The sequence below is a fragment of the Orycteropus afer genome, unplaced genomic scaffold (genome assembly GCF_000298275.1).
Source record: "Orycteropus afer afer isolate SDZICR_OR568_19922 unplaced genomic scaffold, OryAfe1.0 scaffold00043, whole genome shotgun sequence".
Taxonomy (NCBI): Eukaryota; Metazoa; Chordata; class Mammalia; order Tubulidentata; family Orycteropodidae; genus Orycteropus; species Orycteropus afer.
The window spans coordinates 5,608,577-5,632,279 of NW_006921630.1; the positions used below are offsets into that span (position 1 = coordinate 5,608,577).

General features: G+C 38.5%; 1 protein-coding gene across 1 annotated transcript in view; it reads left to right on the forward strand.

Moving 5' to 3' along the window:
• Positions 1-23,703, forward strand: part of AXDND1 (axonemal dynein light chain domain containing 1) — a gene marked incomplete at its 3' end in the record, with an annotated part of 381,147 nt that overhangs the window by 344,813 nt on the left and 12,631 nt on the right. Inside the window, 5 exon segments of the mRNA XM_007937629.1 lie at positions 4,235-4,345; positions 9,499-9,609; positions 13,433-13,456; positions 15,745-15,849; positions 18,825-18,913. Coding sequence (XP_007935820.1) covers positions 4,235-4,345; positions 9,499-9,609; positions 13,433-13,456; positions 15,745-15,849; positions 18,825-18,913 — 440 coding nt within the window.

Below are 23,703 nucleotides of genomic sequence, written 5' to 3' on the forward strand. Positions count from 1 at the left end.
AAAAAAAAAAAAAAAAGGTACATTAAGACACTGCAATAAAAAAAAAAGCAAAGAAAATGAGAAATACAGACAGAAAAAAGAAAGAAAAAACAATGTCTGGGGAGGAGAAAAAGAAACAAAAGCAAGAGAAAGAGAATAGTAAAGAAAAATACAAAAAGAAAAACAAGGGATGCTAAAAACAGAGGGAATGAAAAAAGAAATAAGAACAGGAAAGGGCAAGAATCAGGGAAGAGCAAGAAAAGAAAAAAGAAAGAAGGGAAAAAACATTTTTTAAAAAGAGAAAATGGGGAGCAGGGTACCTGGGTGGTGTTCCTGCTGGCTGAGCAGACCTTGGGAAGCAGGGCATCTGATTCTGGAAGCAGTTTCTGCTGGCCCAAAAGATAGCTGGAGGCAGAGTGCCTGTCCCAGAAGGAATTCCTGCTAGCCTGCAAAGTATCTGGGGCAAGGCTTCTGGATGTGGAAGAAGTTCCTGCTGCTCAAAAGGCAGCTGGAAGTAGTATGCCTGTTCCTGCCAGCCTAAAAAGTGGCTGGGAGAGCGCCTGATCTCACAATTAGTTCCTGTCTACACAGAAGGCATGTGGGGGCAGGGCACTTGGACTCAAAAAAAGTTCCTGCTGGACCAGTAGGTGGCTGGGAGCCTGGTACCTGGTTCCAGAAGAAGTTCCTCCCAGCCCAAAAAGCAGCTATAGGAAGCAAGTCTTGTTCCAGATAAAGCTTCTGCTGTCCCAAAAGGCAGCTGGGAGCAGGACACCTGGTCCAGGATGGAATTCCTGCCAGTCCAGAAGGTTGGTGAGGTGGAGGATGGCCTGTTCACTGGGAGGGTGTGAGGTACAATGGGAATGCTACACCTTTCTGGTTGGCAACCACACCAATGTGGGTGCCCATGCAGTCCTTGTCAAGTGGAGCTGATTATCAGGTTGTTGCCCTGATCAGAATGCCACTAGCAAATATTCAAAATGCCCTTGCCATCAGGCCAGTCAACAGTCCACAGCTCTGTGTCTCTCCTTATTCACTGTTTTCATTCAGTTTCTTCTACTAGTTGGTATTTAATCCCTTTCTTTATCCTTTCCTTCAAAGCTCAGGGTTTCAGGGTTTGTTGTAGAGGGTCTGTGTGGTAGTTAAGGTTGTTGTCAACTTGGCTGGGCCTGGTTGAGTGGCTAGGCAGCTGGATGTAGTTATTCCCCATGTGAGATTCTCAATTAGATCCATGGTGAAATCTACTGGAGCAGCTGAGTAGCAGCTTTAGAGATGTGGTCTGCTTCTAGTATATAAGAAGCAACTTTGAGGAAAATGTTAGGTCGAAGCAAATCCAAGCTACCAACATTTCAGTTAGCAGCTTCCTCCGGGCGTCAAGCCCTGATGAGACAGCCTGATAAGACAACGGAAGTAACAGAACCCGCCCAGACTGGAAAGTCCCATGCAGTGGCAACTTCCTCTTGTGAAGTCCCCTCATGCTAATTAAGTGCAGACCCATACTAACAGCTAATTGGACCCCACTATTTCCTTAGTGTCCCCGCTTAGGTCCTCCACAAGACTATAAACCCTCCCCTCCCCAGCCAGGTGGTGCGACTTCCCGGGCCCCTCTCAGGGACCCGTGAACCTCGCCCGGGCCCCTCTCGGGGGCCCGTAAACCTCCCCTGGAAACTCAGAATAAAAACTTCTCTTTAACCTCACTTTTGTGCGTCCTTTTCTCCTTACTGTGGCCTTACAGAAGATCTCTAGGTTTTTGGCATACTTGAACCCTACATGTGGCGAAGTCATTGTTCAATAGCCTGCCACACCCTGCTGATCTTGGGATTTCTTCTGGACTTGAATTAGTGGCCTGCCATGTTGTTTGGCAACATTGGGACAGTGCCTTTTCACTTGTCGACCTCGGGTTTGTCGGCCTCAGCAGCCACCAGCTGCCTGAGTGAAGAAAAGCTTCTGGCTTCAGTGGTCTGGGAACAAAAGGCAGAGCTGAAGCCCAAGGTCAAGGGGCTTTTACCCAGCCCCTAGAGCCTGGCACTTTGAACTCGGACTTCTAGCCTCCAAAACTGTAAGAGAATAAATGCCTGTTTGTTAAAGCTACCCATTTATGGTATTTCTGTTAGAATGGCACTAGGTAACCAAAACCAATCTGGGTAGCTTGTCTGCCTATTCTTCCATCTTGTCACTTAGTCTTTTCCCCAGTCTGTAGATTATTTCTTTATTCTTTTGATAAAGTCTTTTGATGAACATATGTATTTAACTTTTTTGAGGTCCCAGTTATCTGTGTTGTTTTCTGTTGTTCATGCATTCTTTGTTATATATGATAATCTATCATTGAAAATTAGGTCCCAAAGCATTGTTTCTATATTTCCTTCCAAGAACTTTATGGTTTTATATTTAAGGCTTAGGTTTTTGATCCATTTTGAATTAATTTTTGTGTATGGCATCAAATAGGGATCTTGTTTCATTTTCCTGCATGTGGAAATCCAGTTTTGCCAACACCATTTATTGAAGAGACTATTCCTTCTCCATTGGATGGATTTAGTTCCCTTTTCAAAAATTAGTTGATCATAGATGTTTGATTTATTTCTGGATTTTCAATTCTATTCCATTGGTCTTTGTGTCTGTCATTAGACCAGCATCAAGCTGTTTTGATTACTGTAGCTATGTAAGATGTTTTGATACCTCCTACTTTCTTCTTCTTCAAAATTGCTTTGGCTGTTTGGGGTCTCTTGTCTTACAAAATTGAGTATTAGTTTTTCCATTTCTGTAAAGAATGCTGTTGAATTTGAATTGGCATTGCATTGTATCTGTAGATTACTTTGAGATACAGTACTCTTTCTGATATGCATTGCATATCAAGAGAATTCTGTAAGAGAATAAATGCCTGTTTCTTAAAGCTACCCATTTATGGTAGCTTTAACAAACATTTATGAGACATCATCCAAACCTTTGAATCTAGAATTTGAACTTATCTGCACTGTTAACAAAACTGTGAGCAATGTAAAACCAACCAGTTGTCATCTAATCTACTCCAAATCATGGTGACTCTATGTGTGTCACAGTAGAACTATGCTTCATAGACTTTTCAATGGCTGATTTTTTGGAAGTAGATCACCATGTCTTTCTTTTTTGGAGCCTCTGGAGGGACTTGAACCTCCAGCATTTTGGTTAGCAGCTCAGCACGTTAACCATTTTCACCACCCAGGGATTCTGTAGTCTTACCTCTGTAGGCATTGGTTTCCTTATCTATAATATAAAGGGTTTAGATTTGATTTTTAAGACTTTTTGGCTCTGACATTTCTTAATAATTCCATAATTAAAAATAAATGTAATGATGAGAGAAATATAAGACATATTACTGTTCTTTGTGGTTGATTTTAGGGATCTTAAGAGGGTCATTATTTCATTACATAGTACAGTTTTGTAATGGTTTAAGTCACCAGATTCCTTTCCCAGGGAAGGAATCTTTCCTTATTTCCTCTGCATTTACTCACTAACAAGAAATAATGTATTTTTTTAAATTGAAACCACATTTTAACTGTTAGGAGATTTTTGCAAAGAAATGTAGTTGGATGAGTCCTGCTGTATGTCTTTCTTTTATCTCAGTAGATAAGGGATTAGCACCTTTTCCAAAACTGTTTCAAATCAGTAATCATTTGTTTTATTGGAGTTGTGTATGTCATATTTTGTAGTAGTTAAGAGTACAGGCTGCCTGGATTAGAATCCAAGTGCCATGGTTAACTATATATACAAAGCATTGGGCAAAATATTTAACTGCTCTATTCTTCAATATCCTCATCTTAAAAATGAGGATGATAATAATACGTACATACCTCATGTGGAGAATCAAATGAGGCAATATATGTACCATGCTTAGAGACTGGCATATAATTAAGTGCCATGCAAGTGTATGCCATTATTATGTGATCACAGTTGCCTAATTGCATAAATTTATTGGGGGCAGACCATGTAGGCCTTAGTAAACTGAACAGTCAGTCCTTCTGCATCTGGTTTTATGGTGCTTAGCACTTCTTACCTCATTACAACGCAGATTCCAAAACCTGTCAGTAAGAAGTGATATGATTTAATTCTATATTCATAAATGGTCACCTCTGTACAAATTTTTTAATTAAACTCATACAAGATGATTGCATGGAGGAATATTTAGATGAATTGTAATAGTAGCTCCTCAATTGGAGTGAGTGAATGAGTTAGTATAATCTGATTTTTTTCTGCTTAGTAATTATCTTTTATTTCTTCTCAGAGAGAATGTTATGATTGGATCAATACATGCGGTCTTCTCCTCTCCGAACTCAAAGGCAGAAAAGTAGTGTTATTGCAGCCCCATGAGGTAGAACAACTATTTGGAGATGAGGTATTTGCTATGTGTTACCCTGGTCATTCATTATTCACATTCTTTTCCTGTATTGCAGTAGGTAAGAGTTCAGTGACTTTTTCTAGTCAGTGTTCTGAATCTCTGTTCACTTACTCTGTCAAAAGAGGGAAGGGTGTGTATTGGTGGTTCATCTCTCTCCTAAGGAAGAGAATCATCCACCCAAACAAAACTTTCTAAGAGAACGATTTTACCACCTATTTCATAAGGAAGGAATAGCTTTCAAATGGGAGCTCCCTGCTACTTTCTGAGGCAAATCCATAGACTCTGCTTCTGCCCTCACCCTTCCTTCCTCTTGTATAGTCTCAATTTTCCCATCTAAGGGTATTTCTTCCTTTGAGCACTTAACTCCATCCATGATATCCTGTCCCTTTTGTGTCTTCATTATCTTCCATCTTACCGACCTATAAACAGTCTGTAAGTATGCTCATTTCTCCATGCCTTGATCTTGTCTCCTCTACTACGTCTTTCTCATTCCTCTCCATCACAGTCACTTTTCTTCAAACTACAATTATAAGATCACCAATGATTGCTTATGTCACGAATCCCATATTTAACTTGACTTCCCTGTTGCAATCTACCCTGTTAACCATTCACTCCTTTTTAAATCTCTCCCTAAAAGACAAAACTTCCCTAGTTTTCCTTCTACTTTTTTATTTCTCTTCCCTCTCTTTTAAATCTCCTACCTCTGGCCTTGGCTTGCTTTCACTTCTCATTCTAAACCCTGCATTAGTATTGTGTTAGTTCTGTGGTTTTTAACTACCGCTTGTTTCCTGAGAATCCTAAATCATCGGATATCATGCACTTAATCACAGTCCCAGTTTTTTTGTTTTTTTCTTAAACTTCAGTCTCTAAGGGCGACTGACATTGCTGTCAGAGCCATAAGCTATACTGGCATCATCTGATGGCATATATATTGTTCCTTTGATTTAAAATGTAAGGTTTTTTTCCCTATACATATGTGGAATTTAAAAAATATATATATTTAAACACTAAAGAAATACCACCTTTAAAGATTATACACAGATCTTGGTCAGAGTTATTTTGAATTGACCAATGAACAAATCTTTAGTTGTCATCAGTGTTACAAATCATAAATCATAGTATAGTTTTAGAAATTTAATGAAGGACCACAGACATGATCTTGGCTACATATCAGATCTAGAAAAAAAAATTGAGAACTTATATAAAATTGTAAAGCCTTTAGAACAGAGGAATTTTACTACCATCTAATGCATAAAGCCTAGTATAACACCCACAGTTGGTTATTATGCCTAAGTCTGAATATCTGAAATGACAGGGAACTAAGTAAGTACTTTGAGAGATAAACCACATATTTTTGGTTTAGACTGTTAGAACATTATTCTTTCTATTCAAATATATTTGCTTGTAGCTTTTCCTGCTCACTGGTAGAAAAGACTGGGTCTTTTGGGTTGATATGAACAAAGCTGATCCATTTTCCTTCCATATGATAGTACTTTCAGCATTTGAAATAGCCATTTTCAGCTTAAATCTATTTTTGGAATTTTTAATTATTTTCCATTGATCTCTCTATTCACTGGCCATTTCCCGCACTTTTAATTATTGAGGCTTTATGACACATTTTAATAACTGGTAGGGCCAGTGCTCCTTACATTGATCTTTTCCAGGTGTTTCATCACTATTCTTGCTTACATATTCTTCTATATAATTTTATAATCTAGCTCTAGAAAAAATATGATTTTTGAAAACCTTGGATAACATTAAATTTATATATATTGACTTAGAATAGACGTGTTTATGATGTTGAGTTGCTCTGTCCAAGCATGTGGGAAATAGGATGCCTACTTTTATGTCTTTCAATAATGTTTTGCAGTTGTTAACTTTGTACGTTTCTTATTTGGTTGGGCATTTTACTTCACTTTTTTCTATTTTAAATTGGGCCTTCTTTTCTATTATATTTTCTAACTGGTAATTGTTTGTATATATGTTACTGATTTCTGTATTTTAATTTTATATACTGTGACTGTCTTATTTCTGTTAGCAGTTTTTTTTTTTATTGATTCATTTGGGCTCTCCAGGTACTTAATAAAATTATCTACAAATAGAAGTAGTTTTATCTCTTTCTTACAAATTCTCATGCCTCTAATTGCTTTTTTTTTTTTTTTTTTTTTTTGTCTAATTTCATGAAGTAATGCTTCCAATTCTGTGTTAAATAGTAGAGATAGCATACATATTTGTCTTCTTTTTTACTAGCAGGAATGTATTACTGACTTACCTTTAAAGAATATGCTTTCACTGGAGTTATTTATCCTTAATTTAGTTTATTACTCCTTCAGACATCTCAAATCTTTCACCTGGGATCATTTTCTTTCTATCTGATTCTTCAGATTTTCTTTAATGAGGATCTGTCTACTGGTGGCAAAGTCACTGTTTGGTTGTCTGAAAATATCTTCATTTCACTGTCATCCTTTAAAGTTTTTTTTTTTTTTTTCTGGATATACAGTTATAGGATGGTGTTATCCTCTCTTAGCATGTTATGAATTTTATTGTTACCAGACTGATGATTGGGAAGTTGTTGGTCAATTCCTTGGAAGTTCCTCCATATCTTCTCTCTGGCTACATTTAAGATCTTATTACTTTTAAAATCTACTTTTCTGATCTTTATAATTTTCCTCTAATGCATCTGGTTGTGGATTTTCTCTTTTTTTCTTTTTTTAATTTTTCTTAGGATTAATTTGGTTTCCTGAATCTTTGGCTAAGTATCTTTCATTAGACCTGGAAAATTCTAAGTCATCATTCTTCAAATCTTGCCTTGACTATATCCTTTCTCTTTTTTCCTTCTGGAACTCTGAATGCATATACGTTGGCCTCTGTTCCCATGTTTCTTAACCTTCTTTCGTATTTTCTGCCCCTTTGCCACCTTGCATTGCATCCTGGATAATTTATTCTGGTTTATTTTCCAGTTCACTAATGTGCTCTTTAGGAGCTCTGGTAGCATAGCGGCTAAAAGCACTTGACTGCTAACCAGAAGGCTGGTGGTTCAAACCCACCAGGAAGGTTGGGCAATCCTACTTCTGTAGTGATACTGCCTCGGAAACCCAAGGAGGGGTCGCTATGAGTCGGGGCCGACTCGACGGCACATAACAACAACAACAACAACAATGTGCTCTTTAGCTGAGTCTAATCTACTGTTCAACATTTATGTTGAGTTTTTAAATTCAATTATTTAAACTCTATTTGGTTATTTTTAAGTCTCATCATTTTTATCATCTTTTGCTCTCTACTCATACTTTCCATCTCTATTATTTCTTTAAACATGTTAAATATAACTTTTATAATATATATGATAATTCTAAATATATATAAATACATAAATCTAATATATATCTATGTAAGGATGTTAATTACAACATTATTTATAATAGCAAAAGACTAAAAATAATATAAATGTTGATCAGTAGGGGCTTTGTACCATAATTTGTTAAATTATGATCCATTCATATAATAGGATTCTGTGCAGACGTTTATATTGTATAGATGCTTATGTAGTGAGATAAAGATGATCCATGATATATTACTGAAAAAAGCAGATTATAGAATGCAACATATATGATGATCTCATTTATGTTAAAATATGTATGCATAAAGCATTCTGGAAGAATATTAACAAAAATTATAGAAGTTGTTACCTCTGAGAGTTGAGATTTTAATATTTTGTAGCAATCATATGTTATCAGGAAAAAATATTATATTTTAGAAAAATATTCTAATATATTGTGGATATTTTTCTATGCCATATGTGTATTTCCACAACATAATTTTAAAATGCTACAAAATATTTTGTTTTGGGTTTATACCATAGTATAATTAAACATTTTCCTGTTATAAGAAATGCATTTAATTCTAGCTTTTGCTTTTCAAATATTGTTACAATAAACATCCAAAGACATTTTCAATCTTAATATTTGAATAGGCTCCTTTGAGGTATTCAACACTTTTGACTCCTCTCTTGGCTCTCCTGATAACATTCCTCAGACTTTTGAGGTTACTCTTTGCCTCCTGTTCAGGTTCCTCTTTATTCCCTAGCCCTTTTATGTAACTAAGATCCTGTCCTAAGGCCTTGTCGCTTCATAAATTCTTCTTTGGTGATCTAATAATTTGCTTTGTTGGATTCAACTAAATGCAGATAACTGTCAAATCTCTATCTTTAGCTCAGACCCTCCAACTAAACTCCAGATCCGTATATCCAGCTGCTTTCTAGATATTTCCACTTGAATGTCTCAGTGGTAGCTTAAGCCTGGATGACCTAACATGAACTCTTTCTTCCTAAGCTTGTTTATCTCGCTTTGTATTTTCTATCTGTGAATGACATCACCATCTATCTAGTGACCTAAACCATTAAAAAGGTATCATTCAAGATGCTTCCTTCCCCTAACCACCCCAAATCCATCCAATCGCCACTAAGAGTTACCTTCTACATATTTCTTAAATCTCCATTTTCTTCATTTCTGCAACCACTGTGTAGTTCATTTCCTCCTTCTGTCTTTTTCTCCTCCCCTCCTTCCTCCCTCTTGCTTTCTCCTTTCCTTCTTCCTTCCTCTTTGAATCTATTCTATTGCTAAAGTGACTGTTCTAAAATCCAAAACAGATCAATAAATTTATTGATACTTCATTGCCTTCACATTAAAATCCAATCTCCTTGGTATAACAGTCTAGCCCTCCCTCTATTATTGTGTTTCTGTGCTACTGAACTAATTTTGTTCTTAGAACCTATCATGCACATACAACACCCACTACCTCAAACTCCCTTGTGACATCTTCTTTCCCTTACTCATCTTCCAAGAAGAAATTCAGACGTTATCTCCTCCAGGAAACCTTCCTGGCAAACCAACCCCCTTTTTCATCCTTGTCTACTTTCAGGTCTAGATTAAATGTTCTTTCTTTGTGATTTATGTGATTCTGTGTATCCATAGCATTTTCTTGTTCACTAAGTTGTAAGCTTCTTAAGGGCAGGGACTACTTTTATTAACCTTTGTCTCTTTATCATTAGCACAGTACCCAGTTGCAGTATTATGCACTTTGTATATATTTAAATAAATTACTTCTGATATAGTCCTAGAATATGTATATATACTAAATTTATATACACCAAGCTCTAATTATAATATTGCTTTATCTCACAGTACATTGAGCCTGAATTAGACAAACCTTTTAAAGAAGATGGAGAAAGGCAGGAAATAAAGGAAAAAGAGAAAATAGAAGAGGTAAGATTATTTAGTATTTATTTTTCACTTTTTAAAGAATATATATAGGTACTGTGGAAAATAGAAATAGGACATCTGCCTAGAACTGTCTAGAAATAGGTCATCTGAAGTGAACTCTTTCAACTTCTTTTCTATTTTAACTAAATCTTCAGGTGTACTTACCTACGGAGCTCTGGTGACACAGTGGTTAAATACCCTACTGCTAACTGAAAGCCCCAGGGGCTCGTGGGACAAAGAGGTGACAGCCTACTCCCATAAAGATTTACAGACTTGGAAACCCAGTGATGCAGTTCTACTCTGTCCTGACTATGAGTCAGAATTGACTCAATGACAGTGGGTTTGGTTTTTGGTTTTCACTTTATTTCAGAAGGGATATCCTTTTCCCGTTCTACATCCAGCCATTTCCCTTTAGCTTCATTTATACCCACTCTCCCATTAACTACATAATCTACCTCTCATACTGATACTGTTTTCTTTTCATCACTAAATTTTTCAAATAATAGTTTAAACTCCATGTCTCTACTTCTTCAGATCCTATTCTGGGCTTCTTTCTCCCTTCCCTTTCATCCTTATCACCATATTTTTCCTCCTTTACCTTGTCTCCACCCCTGCTGGGGCATTTGTAATAATAATAATAATAATAATAAAAATAATGAAAATACAGTGGTAACTACCTCTAATTGAGAGCCGACTATGAACTGTATGCTTTGCACATGTTATCTTTTATCTACACAACATACCTTCAAGATAGATATTATTGTCCACATTTTATAGATAGGAAAACCTGAAGCCCAGAGAGGTTGACTAACTTACCCAAAATCATATAGCTATAAAGGGCCAAGCCAATATTCCATCCCAAGTAAGTCTGGCACAAGAACCCTTGCTAATTCCTGTATTTACTACTACTGTCTTTGGCTTCCAAGACTCATGATCACTTTCTAACTCTTTATGCGATATCTTAATTTACTTCCTTGAGTTTTCTTCTCTGCATATAATTTAAATGTTGCTGTTGAGTCAATGCTGACTCATAGTGACCCTATAGGACAGAGTAGAACTGCCCCAGTGTCCAAAGCTGTAAATATTTATGGAAGCCAACTGCCAGACTTTCTCCTGCAGAGTAATTGGTGGGTTCAAATTGCTGAACTTCAGTTAGCAGCAGAGTCCTTAACCACTGTGCCACCAGGGTTCCTTCACATGCAGGACAACAGAACAGAAGTCTTATATAACACCCAAGCTTCTTTAACCAACATTTTCTGTATGTTTTATTTCACAATAAAAATGTCTATCTTTTTTTCTTTGTTACTTTCCTTCCTCCTCCTTTGAGGCTTATCCCATTTGTTATTCCACCTGCCAATCCTCCTTGTCAATATTATTAATGCTGGTAGCTATTGATGATCATTTCCTATATTTGTTAGAGTCGTTGTCTTTATCTTCTTCTCTACCCCAAGTACAAGTACCATTTTAGGCAACTTTGTTGCCTATATGTTGGATCTATCCAGAACCCTAATTCCTTGAGTATACAAATCCAGTGACTGTATGTGTGTGTGTGTGTGTGTGTGTGTGTGTGTGTGTGTATATAGGCTCTGGTAGCATAGTACCTAAGGCACCTGACTGCTAACCAGAAGACAGGCGGTTCAAACCCACCAGCCACTCCTAGGAAGGAAGGTTGGGCAATCTACTTCCATAGTGATACTGCCTTGGAAACCCAAGGAGGGGTCACTATGAGTCAGGTCCGACTCAACGGCAAACAACAACAACATATATATATATATGTATGTGTGTATGTAGGTAGGTAGGTAGGTGTAGGTATAAGGAGCTCTGATGTCATAATACCTAAGGCATTTGACCGCTAACCAGAAGGTTGTTGGTTCAAACCCACCAGCCACTCTGTGGAAGGCAGACTACCTTTACTTCCACAAAGATTTACTGCCTCAGAAATCCAATGGGGCTCACTCTGAGTCAGAATCAACTCAAAGGCAGGGTGTTTTCAGTGAAAGTTTGCATAGAAAATTAAGTTACCATTTAACAATTTTTATTATACAATTTGTTTGATGACACTGGTTATATTTTCTAGTGTGTCAACATTCTCATTGTTTCCATTCTGGTTGTTCCACCTAGTTTCCTTGCCCACCCTCCTCGTTACCTTGTCATCTTTGCTTTAGAATAAATGTTGACTATTTAGTCTCATATGGGTGATTTTTAAAAAAAAACAAAAAAAAAGAGTCACAGCTCTCACTGGTGATATTATTTGTTTTATGAGCCCAATACGTCATTTCGATGAAAGATGACTTCTGGGAATAGTTTCAGTTCAAAGTTTAAAGAGTATTTTAAGGCAATAATTTCAGGGTTTCCTCTAGTCTCAACTGGTCCACTAACTCTGGAATGTGAATTATGTTCTATATTTTTCTCCTATTCTATCAGCATCTATCTAGGATATCCCTGATGAGAATGATAGTGGTAGCCAGGCACCATCTAGTTCTTCTGATCTCGGGGCAGGTGAGACCATGGATCATGTAGGCTATTGTTATGTGCCGTCGAGTCGGCCCCGACTCATAGCGACCCCTCCTTGGGTTTCCGAGGCAGTATCACTACGGAAGTAGGATTGCCCAACCTTCCTTCCGAGGAGTGGCTGGTGGGTTTGAACCGCCAGCCTTCTGGTTAGCAGTCAAGTGCCTTAGCCACTATGCTACCAGAGCTCCCATGTAGGCTATTAGTCCTATAGATTAGTTCCTTCTTTGAGTCCTTGGTGTCCTCCTTTCTCTTTTGCTTCAGACAAGTAGAGACCAATAGTTGTAACTTAGATGGCCACTCAACAAGCTTTTTAAGACCTAAGACACTACTCACCAAACTAGGATGTATAGTATGAACTATATTATGCCAATTGACTGAATTGTCTTGTGAGACTATGGTCCCAAGCCTTTAAATCCAGTAAACCAATCCCATGAGATGTTTGATTATGTCTAAGAAGTATCTATAGCTAGGCTTCCTATGTACTTTGTTATGTATTTGAATTTATATGCAGCATACACATACATGTATGTATATATGCTTATATATAAACCTATAGATGCACACATATATATACACCTACTCTTCACTCTGGTAGCATAGTGCCTAAGGCACTTGACTGCTAACCAGAAGGCTGGCGGTTCAAACCCACCAGCCACTCCTCAGAAGGAAGGTTGGGCAATCCTACTTCCGTAGTGATACCGCCTCGGAAACCCAAGGAGGGGTCGCTATGAGTCGGGGCCGACTCGACGGCAAAACAACAACAACAACAACTCTTCACTTATCAACTGCCTCATTATCCAACATTTCACATTTATAGCAATAGTATCAAACCTACTATCTGACTATTTTGCACATGAATGGTGTAATCTGGCAGTAATGAATGCCAGAACGTTAAGTGAGAATAATGCTCACTGTGATGGTTAAGGTTATGTGTCAACCTGGCTAGGCCATGATTCTCAGTGGTTTAGTGGCTCTGTAATGGTATAATTTGGAAGCTATGTAATGTTGTAGTCTTCCTCCATTTTGTGATATGATGTGGTCATCCTTCATTTTTGCCTAATGCCAATTTTCACATCATAATGATCTAGGCTTTGGAACCTAACCATGTCAATCAGTAACAAGCGAATATTCACACATACTTACCCACACACATAATTTTTTGGTTGTTGTTGCAAAATTATATGTTATAGCATTTACCAAAGGGAGCTCTGGTAGTGTAGTGGCTAAGGCATTTAACTGCTAATCAGAAGGCTGGTGGTTCAAACTCACCAGGAAGATTGGGCAATCTACTTCCATAGAGATACCACCTCAGAAACCCAAGGAGAGGTCTCCATAAGTCAAATCAACTCAATGGCATTGTTTTGTTTGTTTGTTTGGATTTACCAAAATATCCTTTATTCTTGTGTACTGCTTAGGGACATCATTTACCTTGGTTGAGTTGTGCCGACTCTACCTACATTTGGTGATACTTTCCCATTACTGAAAATAACAAACATCTACTATAACTTTAGTGATTTTTACAACCACTTTACCTCAGTCACATTCTTGACCTTATTATCCAGAAATTGTCCACTTCTGAAATCTTAAATTTCTCATTGAAACCTGCCATTCTTCCAAAATTTTCATCCCTTTCCTCCCCTAACACCTTATTCTTTGACTCTAATCAATCCCTTTATTCTCCTATTTTCTGCTAATTTTCAAACCTTTATTTTTCTATTCCCTAAGCAGATAGACTCCATGGTATATCATTTCAGTCTCCTTTTTGCCAGTTTCACAAATCACTAGACCCATTATTCCTCCCCACATTTACTCTACTATACCCTACCTCTTTCAGCAATCTAGTCATCCTTCCCCTTGCCTCCTTTTAGTCTTGTCTACTCCTCTGAGAGTTATTAAAGAGTTACATAACCAGGTATGTTGGTGTCACCAATATTTATGATCTTCAACACCAGCTGAGCCCTTCTTAAGGTCCCTCTCCCATTAACCTCCTGAGCTAATCCAAATCATAACATTTCTCCTCAAGTCCTCAGCCATGACCCGCTTACTCCCAGGACTGGATTGTAAATTCTTCTTGGCTCATTCAAGGTCCTAGAGATTTTAAACTCAGTCTTTTCCAGCTTCCTATTATGCCTGACCCACCTTCATTCCCAGCTTTCACTTCCAATATTAGTACCAACAAGTCAAGATGGGGAAGTGGCTGAGGAGACAATACAAAGTGGAAAAGGGATAGACTTGAGAAGTCAAAGGAGGCTGCTTCCCAGCTTAGGAAGGCACCACTGGAAGATAAACCCTAGGAGGTATCTGGTCCAGGTGTTTGATGAGAAGCCAATGTGAAGGAAGATATTGATGGCTACTCTCACTCTGTACCTTATTTATTGACTACCTGGGTATGTCAGCCCAACCCAACCAAGCATGCAGCATCTGATAACCATTAAAGCAAACCTCCACTCTGTCTGAAGCATTTATCAGGCTCCTCCTTGCTTTGTTTCTAGACTTTGCTTCTATTCTCTTCTAGTACCCTGAGTTCCTCACCTTGGGCTTTGTCTTCCATTTCCAGCCTTGTTCCCTTTCTTTACTTAAATGCTATACTTGGTTTATCACTTTGACACTCTGCATCTGTAGGCTAGCTTGTCCTCCACTCAAATACTATAGACTTTTTAAGTCCTTTCCCTCTTTATTCACACCTATTTGGGAGACAATATTTGAAAGAGCATGGACCTAGAGTCAGCCAGACTTGGATTCAAATCTGGACTTTGCCACATGTGAAAAATTATTTAAAACCTGTGAGCCTTGGTCTCTTCATTTGCCACCCTTGCAGGATTGTTGTGAGGGCTGAGATGAGACCATGAATGCAAAGTAGCTGACTCAGTGCTTGGCATATAGAAGACACTGAATAAATGGAAACTTGGTCACTAAATGCTGTCATACCTTTTAAATGTGTAATATATACCCTCCTCTCATCCTGTTGTTGCCTTTGTTCAGGACATTTTCTTCTTTTGCCTGGGGTTTTACTCAGCCTCCCACTAGGCCGAGCATCTCTGCCCTCTCCAATCTACCTTCCTTGCTGCCAGGAGCTTTATCTTATACTTTCTTTCTCATTTTAGAAATCTCTGTTGGTTTTAACATGAGGAAAACTTTAAATTGCTTAGTGCAGAAAACCAAGTTTTCACAATTGAACCTAGCCAGTCACTTTCTCCTGGCTCCAAACATGCTGGATCTTTCCACCTCTAGGAATTTGCACATGCTAGACTTGCTCTCTTCCCTGAATGTCCAGCAGAGTGAAAGGCCCTCCTCTGAGTGCTCACAGCTCTTGGGACATACCTCTATGGTAGCAGTAATCATATTTTGTCATAATTATTTATTTTCTTGTCTGTCTTTCCTACAGTTCTGATCTCTGGAATAAATCTTCACTATTTTCCCCACAGTTATTTCCCTTCGTGCCCACTCCCCACTCTCACCAATTTCTCATACTGTGTTTGCTACAGGTAAGTCTTCAAAAAATGCTTTTTGAATGATTAGCAAACAGAAAATTAAAATTTCAAACATGGTACCACATGACTTGACATGCCACTGTGTCACTCAGCAAGCAGCTCACTAATAGGTCCTTGATGTTTCTATACCCAGAAACCTTCAACATCTACAGAGAGTGAACCACTCATTCGAGCCATTGGAATAGATGAAAATGTTCATACCAAAGCTCTGTTTGGAAAAGATATATTGACTACCTGGGTATGTATCTAAAACCCAACTTTGAAATTCAAAACTGTTTAATATTATGAGTACCTGGTACAAGTCCTTAATAGAACTTTTAGCTTCTCCAAGAAGACCAGGCGTCCTAAGTAATGTATATTACAGATTTTTTTTTTTTTCCTAGCCTCTTCCCTGGAAAACTCTCATTTTCTTACCTGAGCTTTGCAAAAACTTCCTATTCACTTTTTTAGGTCTCATTTTAATATTAACATTTCACTTATTCCTTAACAATCCTTATGGTCAATATTTTTAATATATTGATTCAGAAGACTTTATTGAGGACTGTAATTAGCAGCCATCTCCAACCACAAGAATTATTGAGAAATTGGAAACCAAACTGAAACCTTTAGCTATAGAAACTCAGCAGGAAATCAGATTTTAAATTATTCTACAGAAAATGCTGGAATCAAGTAGATTTAAGTCACTTCTAGATTGATATCTAGACTTTACAAAATATCTTAACTTTAGCAGTACATGAATGGGCCTCATCCTGTTAATCCCCTAAAATTGTATGCAACGTTTTATGCACATGTTCATACTGTGCATTTTCTTAGGGGGTGCAGGGCCCAGAGATTTCATCAAATATCTCAATCTCCAAAGTTAAGAACCATTTTATTGTTAGAAATCTGATCCATTTGAGTAGGAAGTGCTGTGTATGTAGGGGTAGGAGTTGTGGGGAGGGATGGTACTGGTGGATGGCAGCTAGATCACTAAGATGGAAGCATGGCTCAAAGTAGAAGCAAATTGCAAGGGATGTTTGTCCAGAGAGGTTGTAGGAAATAAGATCCAACCCTACTAGGGAAGTCTGGGAGAAACCATTGGAGAGTCAGGTAGAAGCCATTAAAATTGGGGCAGGGATATGGATGGGCAGAAGAGTTGCTCCACACAAGCACATTTTTGCAAAGCAGTGCCTGTTCAACAAGTTTTTAAATGTCTTCAAGACTATAAGGTAAAGATGTGAAAGAAAGCAGTATGAATGGGATGTCAAGAGACATGAAAAAAGGGGAAACCAAGGCTTTGGCACCTTTTTCTTTGCTAAACCCTCACCAGTCCCACCGTATCTTTCCTGCTTCAGACTAGCACCCCTGAGGTAAGAACCCAGCTATACTATCCAGGCTGAGCATTTAGGCAGACAGAAAAATAGTCACCTGCAGCCTGGGGCAAAATTGAACACCTGTCTCATGTCTTCAATGTTGTATGTGCTCTCCGCTCCAGGATGCTGATATTTGTCTGGCACCATGTGAATAGCCCAGCTGAGGAGGGTATGGTACAGAAATTCTGTCTTCAGGCTTTCAAAAAGTTATTGCTGCTGCTGCTGACAATCACTAAAGACCAACTGTTTAGATTATCATTGGCCATAGGTCTGGGGAGTAGACCAAAATGCTGTCCAGGTGTACAATTACTTTCAGGTTCCTGGAGATAAAGAAAAATCTCCTTCATCTGTGGAGTGGTAGCTGGAGCACTGCATAGGTAGAAAGGAATCACCAGGTGGTGGCCTGATTGTGCTAGGCCAATGAAGACAAGGTTGATACTTGGGGATCTGACACCCAGATAATGAAGTGCCTTTGGACTGGTCTGAGGTCAGGAATATGAATTGTGCATGGGTGGTTGTCACCTGGCACACATAGAAGAAGACACTATAATGCTAGAAGCCCAATGTCTAGCATTTCATACTGTGGCAATTTCCTGTTGAAGGTTTTGGAATGGACAACAAAGCATTTATCTGTACTTGCCAGTATCAAAACAGGAATGTTTACATTGCACATTGTAACTCAGTATGTATCTATTGAATGAGTAAGGAGAGAGTCAGAAGGCTCAATGTACATAGTTAACAGTATCTAATACTGATTTACTTTATGGCCCACGTGTGTGGAATTATAGTTCTAGAGCCTTCTGTTTGGAAACCTTTATTTTGTATTCAAAGAACAAGTAAGTTAGTAGCATGTGCTTTATAGGCACAATCATGTCATATGTTGCTGGATGAGATTGAACAACAATAGCATTTACTATTCAAGTTACACAAAACAGGGACAACAAAACAGAAAGGCAAAAATATATGACTGAGAAAATAAGAAAGAAGAGAGTAAAAGAGCAAGAATAAAAGTGAAAATGCGTACCATAACTTTTCTTTTTTCCTTTTAGAAAAAGGTACTCTAGGATGATGGAATGTGTGACTGAGGATGAAGCCTTGATTTGGGTTGTGCTTTAGCCCAGTAGGTTATTCTATGATTAGGCAGCTGCCAACACTAGAGCTCCCTTTACATCTCTAATGTGGAGTTTACCTTTTACTTTCCTCTGATTGCAAAACATGGAAAAATGAGATTTCAAAAGTACACACTTCTGGAAAAATGTTATAATATTCATTTTTAAAGTATACTTGTGATTTCTGTCCTCTAAATTTTGTCTTTCACCTGCCTCTCTTTTTTTCTTTCTTTCTTTTCAGGAATATATCTAGTGTTGCTATAAATGATAGCAGTTTTTTTTGTTTTTTTTTTTCACTATGTGGCTATATTTACACCTTTAACTTACTTATAGACTTTCCTAAGGAATGTAAAGATTTTATTGGATTTTGCAATGCTATATTCTTAATGAAATCAATAATTAATAATAAGATATAATTTGCTTGATATTTAACTTGATTTATTATAGAAACTTGTTTACCTTCCCCTTTATATTTTAAACCTTTTCTTCTTTCCCTGCTTCTTTCTTTGTTATTGTTTTCTCTCCCTCTTCTTTATAACTCTTATCAACTTTATGTCCACCTTTAGAATGAATAATTTGGCGATAATCTCTATGCATTTTTGGTGTTAAGAAAGTGTTTAATCATCTACTTAGATAGATATGGATCATAGGAAAAGAATATTCTGAAAGGCTTGACTCAGAACATCCTAAAGAAGAAGAGTATTATTTGCTGACACTCTCAGTTCATTCATATCACATATTTCCTTTGCCAGAGAGAAGCAGCTAATCGGGGTATACCGACCCAAAAGAATAAATATCTGGAGGCAATGGCTGTAATTGAACATATGCAAGAGAAGATACTGTAAGTATGAAGCACCAGAATGGTAAAAGGATGAAGATTGCTGACCAGGAGGCTTGGCTGGGAAATCTGAACTTCTTGGCTTACCTTTGACATTCCAGCTTCTGAACTACAGTGCCTTGGTAGCAATGTCCTTCCTCATCCACAGTGGAGATTGAGAAAGTCACAGTTTACGTGTGTCGTGAGAGAGGTGTCTGGAGTAGTCCAGTTTAGTATGATCTAAGATTTAGGAGCTCTGGTAGCATAGTGCCTAAGGCACTTGACTGCTAACCAGAAGGCTGGTGATTCAAACCCACCAGCCACTCCTCAGAAGGAAGGTTGGGCAATCTACTTTCATAGTGATACTGCCTCGGCAACCCAAGGAGGGGTTGCTATGAGTCAGGTCTGACTCGACGGCACCTAACAATAACAACAAGAAGATATAGGGAAAGAAATAGAGCTGGGAAAAACTACTATGGCTCAAGAAGGAATGTTATATAACCTAAAGACTGTTGTTGTGGGTCATCAAGTTGGTTCCGACTCATAGCACTCTATGAACAAAATACTGCCTGGCCCTGCACCATCCTCATAATCCTTGCTGTGCTTGAACCAATAGTTGCAGTCACTGGGTCAATCCATCTGGTTGAGGGTCTTCCCCTTTTTCACTGACCCTCTACTTTACCAAGCATGATATCCTTCTGTAGGGACTTACCACTTACGATAACATGACCAAAGCACAAGAGACAAAATCTGGCTATTCTTGCTTGTAAGGAGCATTCTGGCTGTACTTTTTCCAAAACAGGTTTATTCATTCTTCTGGAAGTCCATGGTATATTCAATATTCTTCACCAATGCCACAATTCAAATTTATCAATTCTTCTGTGATCTTCCTTATTCATTGTCCAGCATTCACAGGCATATGAGGCAATTGAAAATACCATGGATTGGGTCAGGTGCATGTTAGTCTTCAAAGTGACATCTTTGCTCTTTAACACTTTACAGAGATCTCTTGCAGTGTATTTTCTCAATGCAACACATCATTTGATTTCATGGCTGCTGCATCCATGAGCATGGATTGTGGATCCAAGTAAAATGAAATCCTTGACTTCAATCTTTTCTGCATTTATCACAATGTTCCTTATTGGTCCAGTTGTGAGAAATTTTGGTTTCTTTAGGTGCAATCCATTACTGAATCCAAGTCTTTGATGTTTATCAGTCATTGCTTCAAGTTATCTTCACTTTCAGCAAGCAATATTGTGTCTTCTGCATATCACAGGTGTTAATGAGTCTTCCTCCAATCCTGATGCCACTTTCTGCTTCATATAGTTCCGTGTGGTAAAGGTTGTATGTCAACTTGGCTGGGCCTGGTTGAGTGTCTGGGCAGCTGGTGGTAGTTATTCCCCATGATGAGACTGGCAATCAACTCCATGGTGGGATCTACTGTGAGCAGCTGAGTAGCTGCTTTAGGGATGTGGTCTGCTTCCCGTATATAAGAAGCAGCTTCAGGAACGGCCTCTAGCTCATGGCATACTTGAACCCTGCATATAGCTGAGCCATTGTTCAGCAGCCTGGCATGCTGTGCTGATCTTGGGACTTTCAATGGACTTGAATCAATGGCCTGCCATGTTGTTTAGTAACATAGGGACTGTGTCATTGTATTTGTCAACCTTGGGCTTAGCCTCAGCAGCCGGTAGCTGCCTGAGTGAAGAGATGCCTCTAGCTTCAGTGGGCCAGGAGCAAGAGGCAGAGCTGAAGCCCATGGTCAAGGGGCTTTCACACAGCCCCTAGAGCCCGGCACTTGAAACTCGGACTTCTAGCCTCTAAAAATTGTAAGAATAGACTCCTGTTTGTTAAAGCCATCCCATTTGTGGTATATTCCTGTCTGAGCAGCACTAGGTAACCAAAACATCCATCTTCTCAGATTATTTTCTTAGCGTACAGATTGAATAAGTATGGTGAACCTATACATACACCCTTCCTGATTTTAAATCATGCAATATTTCCTTGTTCTGCTAGAACGACTGTCTCCTGGCCTATGTATAAATTCCTCATGAGCACAATTAAGTGTTCTGGTATTCCCATTCTTCTCAATGTTATCCATATTTTGTTATGATCCACACAGTCACATGCTTTTATAATAATCAATAAAACACAAGTAAATATCTTTCTGGTATTCTTTGCTTTCAGCCAAGATCCGTCTGACATCAGCAATGATATCCATCTTTCCATGTCCTCTCCTGAATCCAGCTTTCATTTCTGGCAGTTCCCTGTGAATATACTACAACCATTTTTTAATTATCTTCAGCAAAATTTTACTTGCTTGTGGTATTAATGATATTGTTCGATAACTTCCACATTCTGTAGGATCACCTTTCTTTGGAATGGGTACAAATATGGATCTCTTCCAGTCAGTTGGCCAGGGAGCTGTCTTCTAAATTTCTTGGCAAACACAACTAAGTGCCTCTGGTGTGGCATCCATTTGTTGAAACATCTCAATGAGTATTGCGTCATCCTTCAGTACAGTTTTTATTTCTTCCTGTAATACGATTGGTCCTTGATCATATGCCATCTTCTGAAATAGATGAACATCAACCAATTCTTTTTTGTACAGTGACTCTGTGTATTCCTTCCATCTTCTTTTGATGCCTCCTGCAGCATTCAATATTTTGCCCACACAATCTTTCAATATTGCAACTGGAGTCTTCAATTTTTTCTTCAGTTCTTTCAGCTTCAGAAAGGCCAAGTGTGTTCTTCCCTTTTGGTTTTCTAACTCCAGGTCTTTGTACATTTCATTGTAGTAATTGACTTTGTCTTCTCGAGCTGCTCCTTGAAATCTTCTGTTCAGCTCTTTTATCTTGCCATTTCTTCTATTCGCTTTAGTTACTCTATATTCAAGAGCAAGTTTCAGGCTCTCTTCTGACATCCATTTTGGTCTTTTCTTCCTTTTTTCTTTTCTAATTTAATAATAATAATTTAATGTAATCATTGTGATTTGGGTGAAAGTTTACAGAGCAAATTCATTTTCCATACAGCAGTTCATATGCATTTTGTTTCATGACATTGATTGCAATTCCCCACAGGGTAGCAGCTCTCTTCCCACTTCCTCCCTGTAGTTACCTCTTCCCTGTGTCCTTCTTCCTTATGCATTCCTGCCCCTTGAGCTATCTCACTGTGCAAGCACTGCCCTTCTGTTCTCCCATAATTGACCTTGATCACTCTAAGGAATATGTCTACCTGATGTAAATGATCACCCTGTATGCTTGTCTGATGTTTGGCTGGAAGCCACAGGAGTGAGTTCAGTACCAGACTTGAAGGGTAATTAGGGGCCATAGCCTTAGGGGTCTCATTAGGCTCTATCAGACCAGTAAACTGGATTGTGTGTGTGTGTGTGTGTGTGTGTGTGTGTGTGTGTGAATTTGAGTTCTGTTCCACATTGTACTCCCACTCTATCCAGGAACTCCTTCACTGATTCATATCCAACTGGTTGACAGTGGTAGCCAGGCACCATCTAGTTCTTCTGGTCTCATGGTCATATAGGCTGAGGACCACATGATCTGCCAGTCCCTTGAACTTATTCTGTGCATCTTTGGTTTTCCTCATTCCTCTTTGCTCTGATGAGGAGAGACCCATTGTTGCATCTAGATGGCCACTTGAAAGCTTTTAAGACCCCAGTTACCACTCACCAAAGTAGGATGTAGAACAATGTTTTTGTGTAATATGTTATGCCAATTGAGCTTGATGTCCCCTGCAACCATGGTCCCAAGCCCACAGGTCCAACTACTCACTCTCTCAGGGTGGTTGGCTGTGGCCAAGAAGTTATCATAACTTTGCCCTTTGTTAGCTCTATTATATATCTGGACATTCTTACAGCACATACAAATATATATGTAGAAATATCATCTGCCAACCTTATATATAGTCATCAGTATATTCCCTTTTCCCTAAACATACTTGATGATTCAACCTGTCTCCATCTAGTTACCCATAGATTAATGTTTGTTATCACTGACAACGCAGTGTTGTATATGTAAAAGGGTTTATTTTTGTTGTCTGGCTTCTTGTGTACCTCTCTCTGTCTTCCTCTTCCTCTGTCCCCCAAGTTGATTTGTTATTGTTGTTGTTAGGTACTGTTGAGTTGTCTCCAACTCATAGCAACCCTATGTACAGCAGAATGAAATACTTCTTGGTCCTGTGCTAGTGCCATGATCCTTGCTATACCTGAGCCCATTGTTGTACCCACTGTGTCAGTCCATCTTATTGAGGGCCTTCCCCTTTTTCGTTGACCCTCCACTTTACCAAGCATGATGTACTTCTTCAGGGTGTGGTCTCTTCTGACAACATGACCAAAGTAGGTGAGATGAAGTCTGGCCATTCTCACTTCCAAGGAGCATTCCAGCTGCACTTCTTCCAGGACGGATTTGTTAGTTCTTTTAGCAGTCCATAGTACATTCAGTATTCTTCGCCAGCACTACAACTCAAAAGCATCAACTCTTCTTTGGTCTTCCCTATTCATTGTCCAGCTCTCACATGCATATGAGGTGATTGAAAAATACCATGGCTTGTGTCAGGTGCATCTTAGTCTTCAAAGAGATATCTTTGCTCTTCAGCACTTGAAAGAGGTCTTTTGCATCTGATTTGCCCAATGCTATACATAGTCTGATATCTTGACTGTGGCTTCCATTAGTGTTGATTGTAAAGCCAAATAATATGAAGTCTTTGACAACTTCAGTCTTTTCTCCATTTATTGTGATGCTGCTTATTGGTCCAGTTGTGAGGATTTTTGTTTTCTTTATATTGAAGTGTAATCCATACTG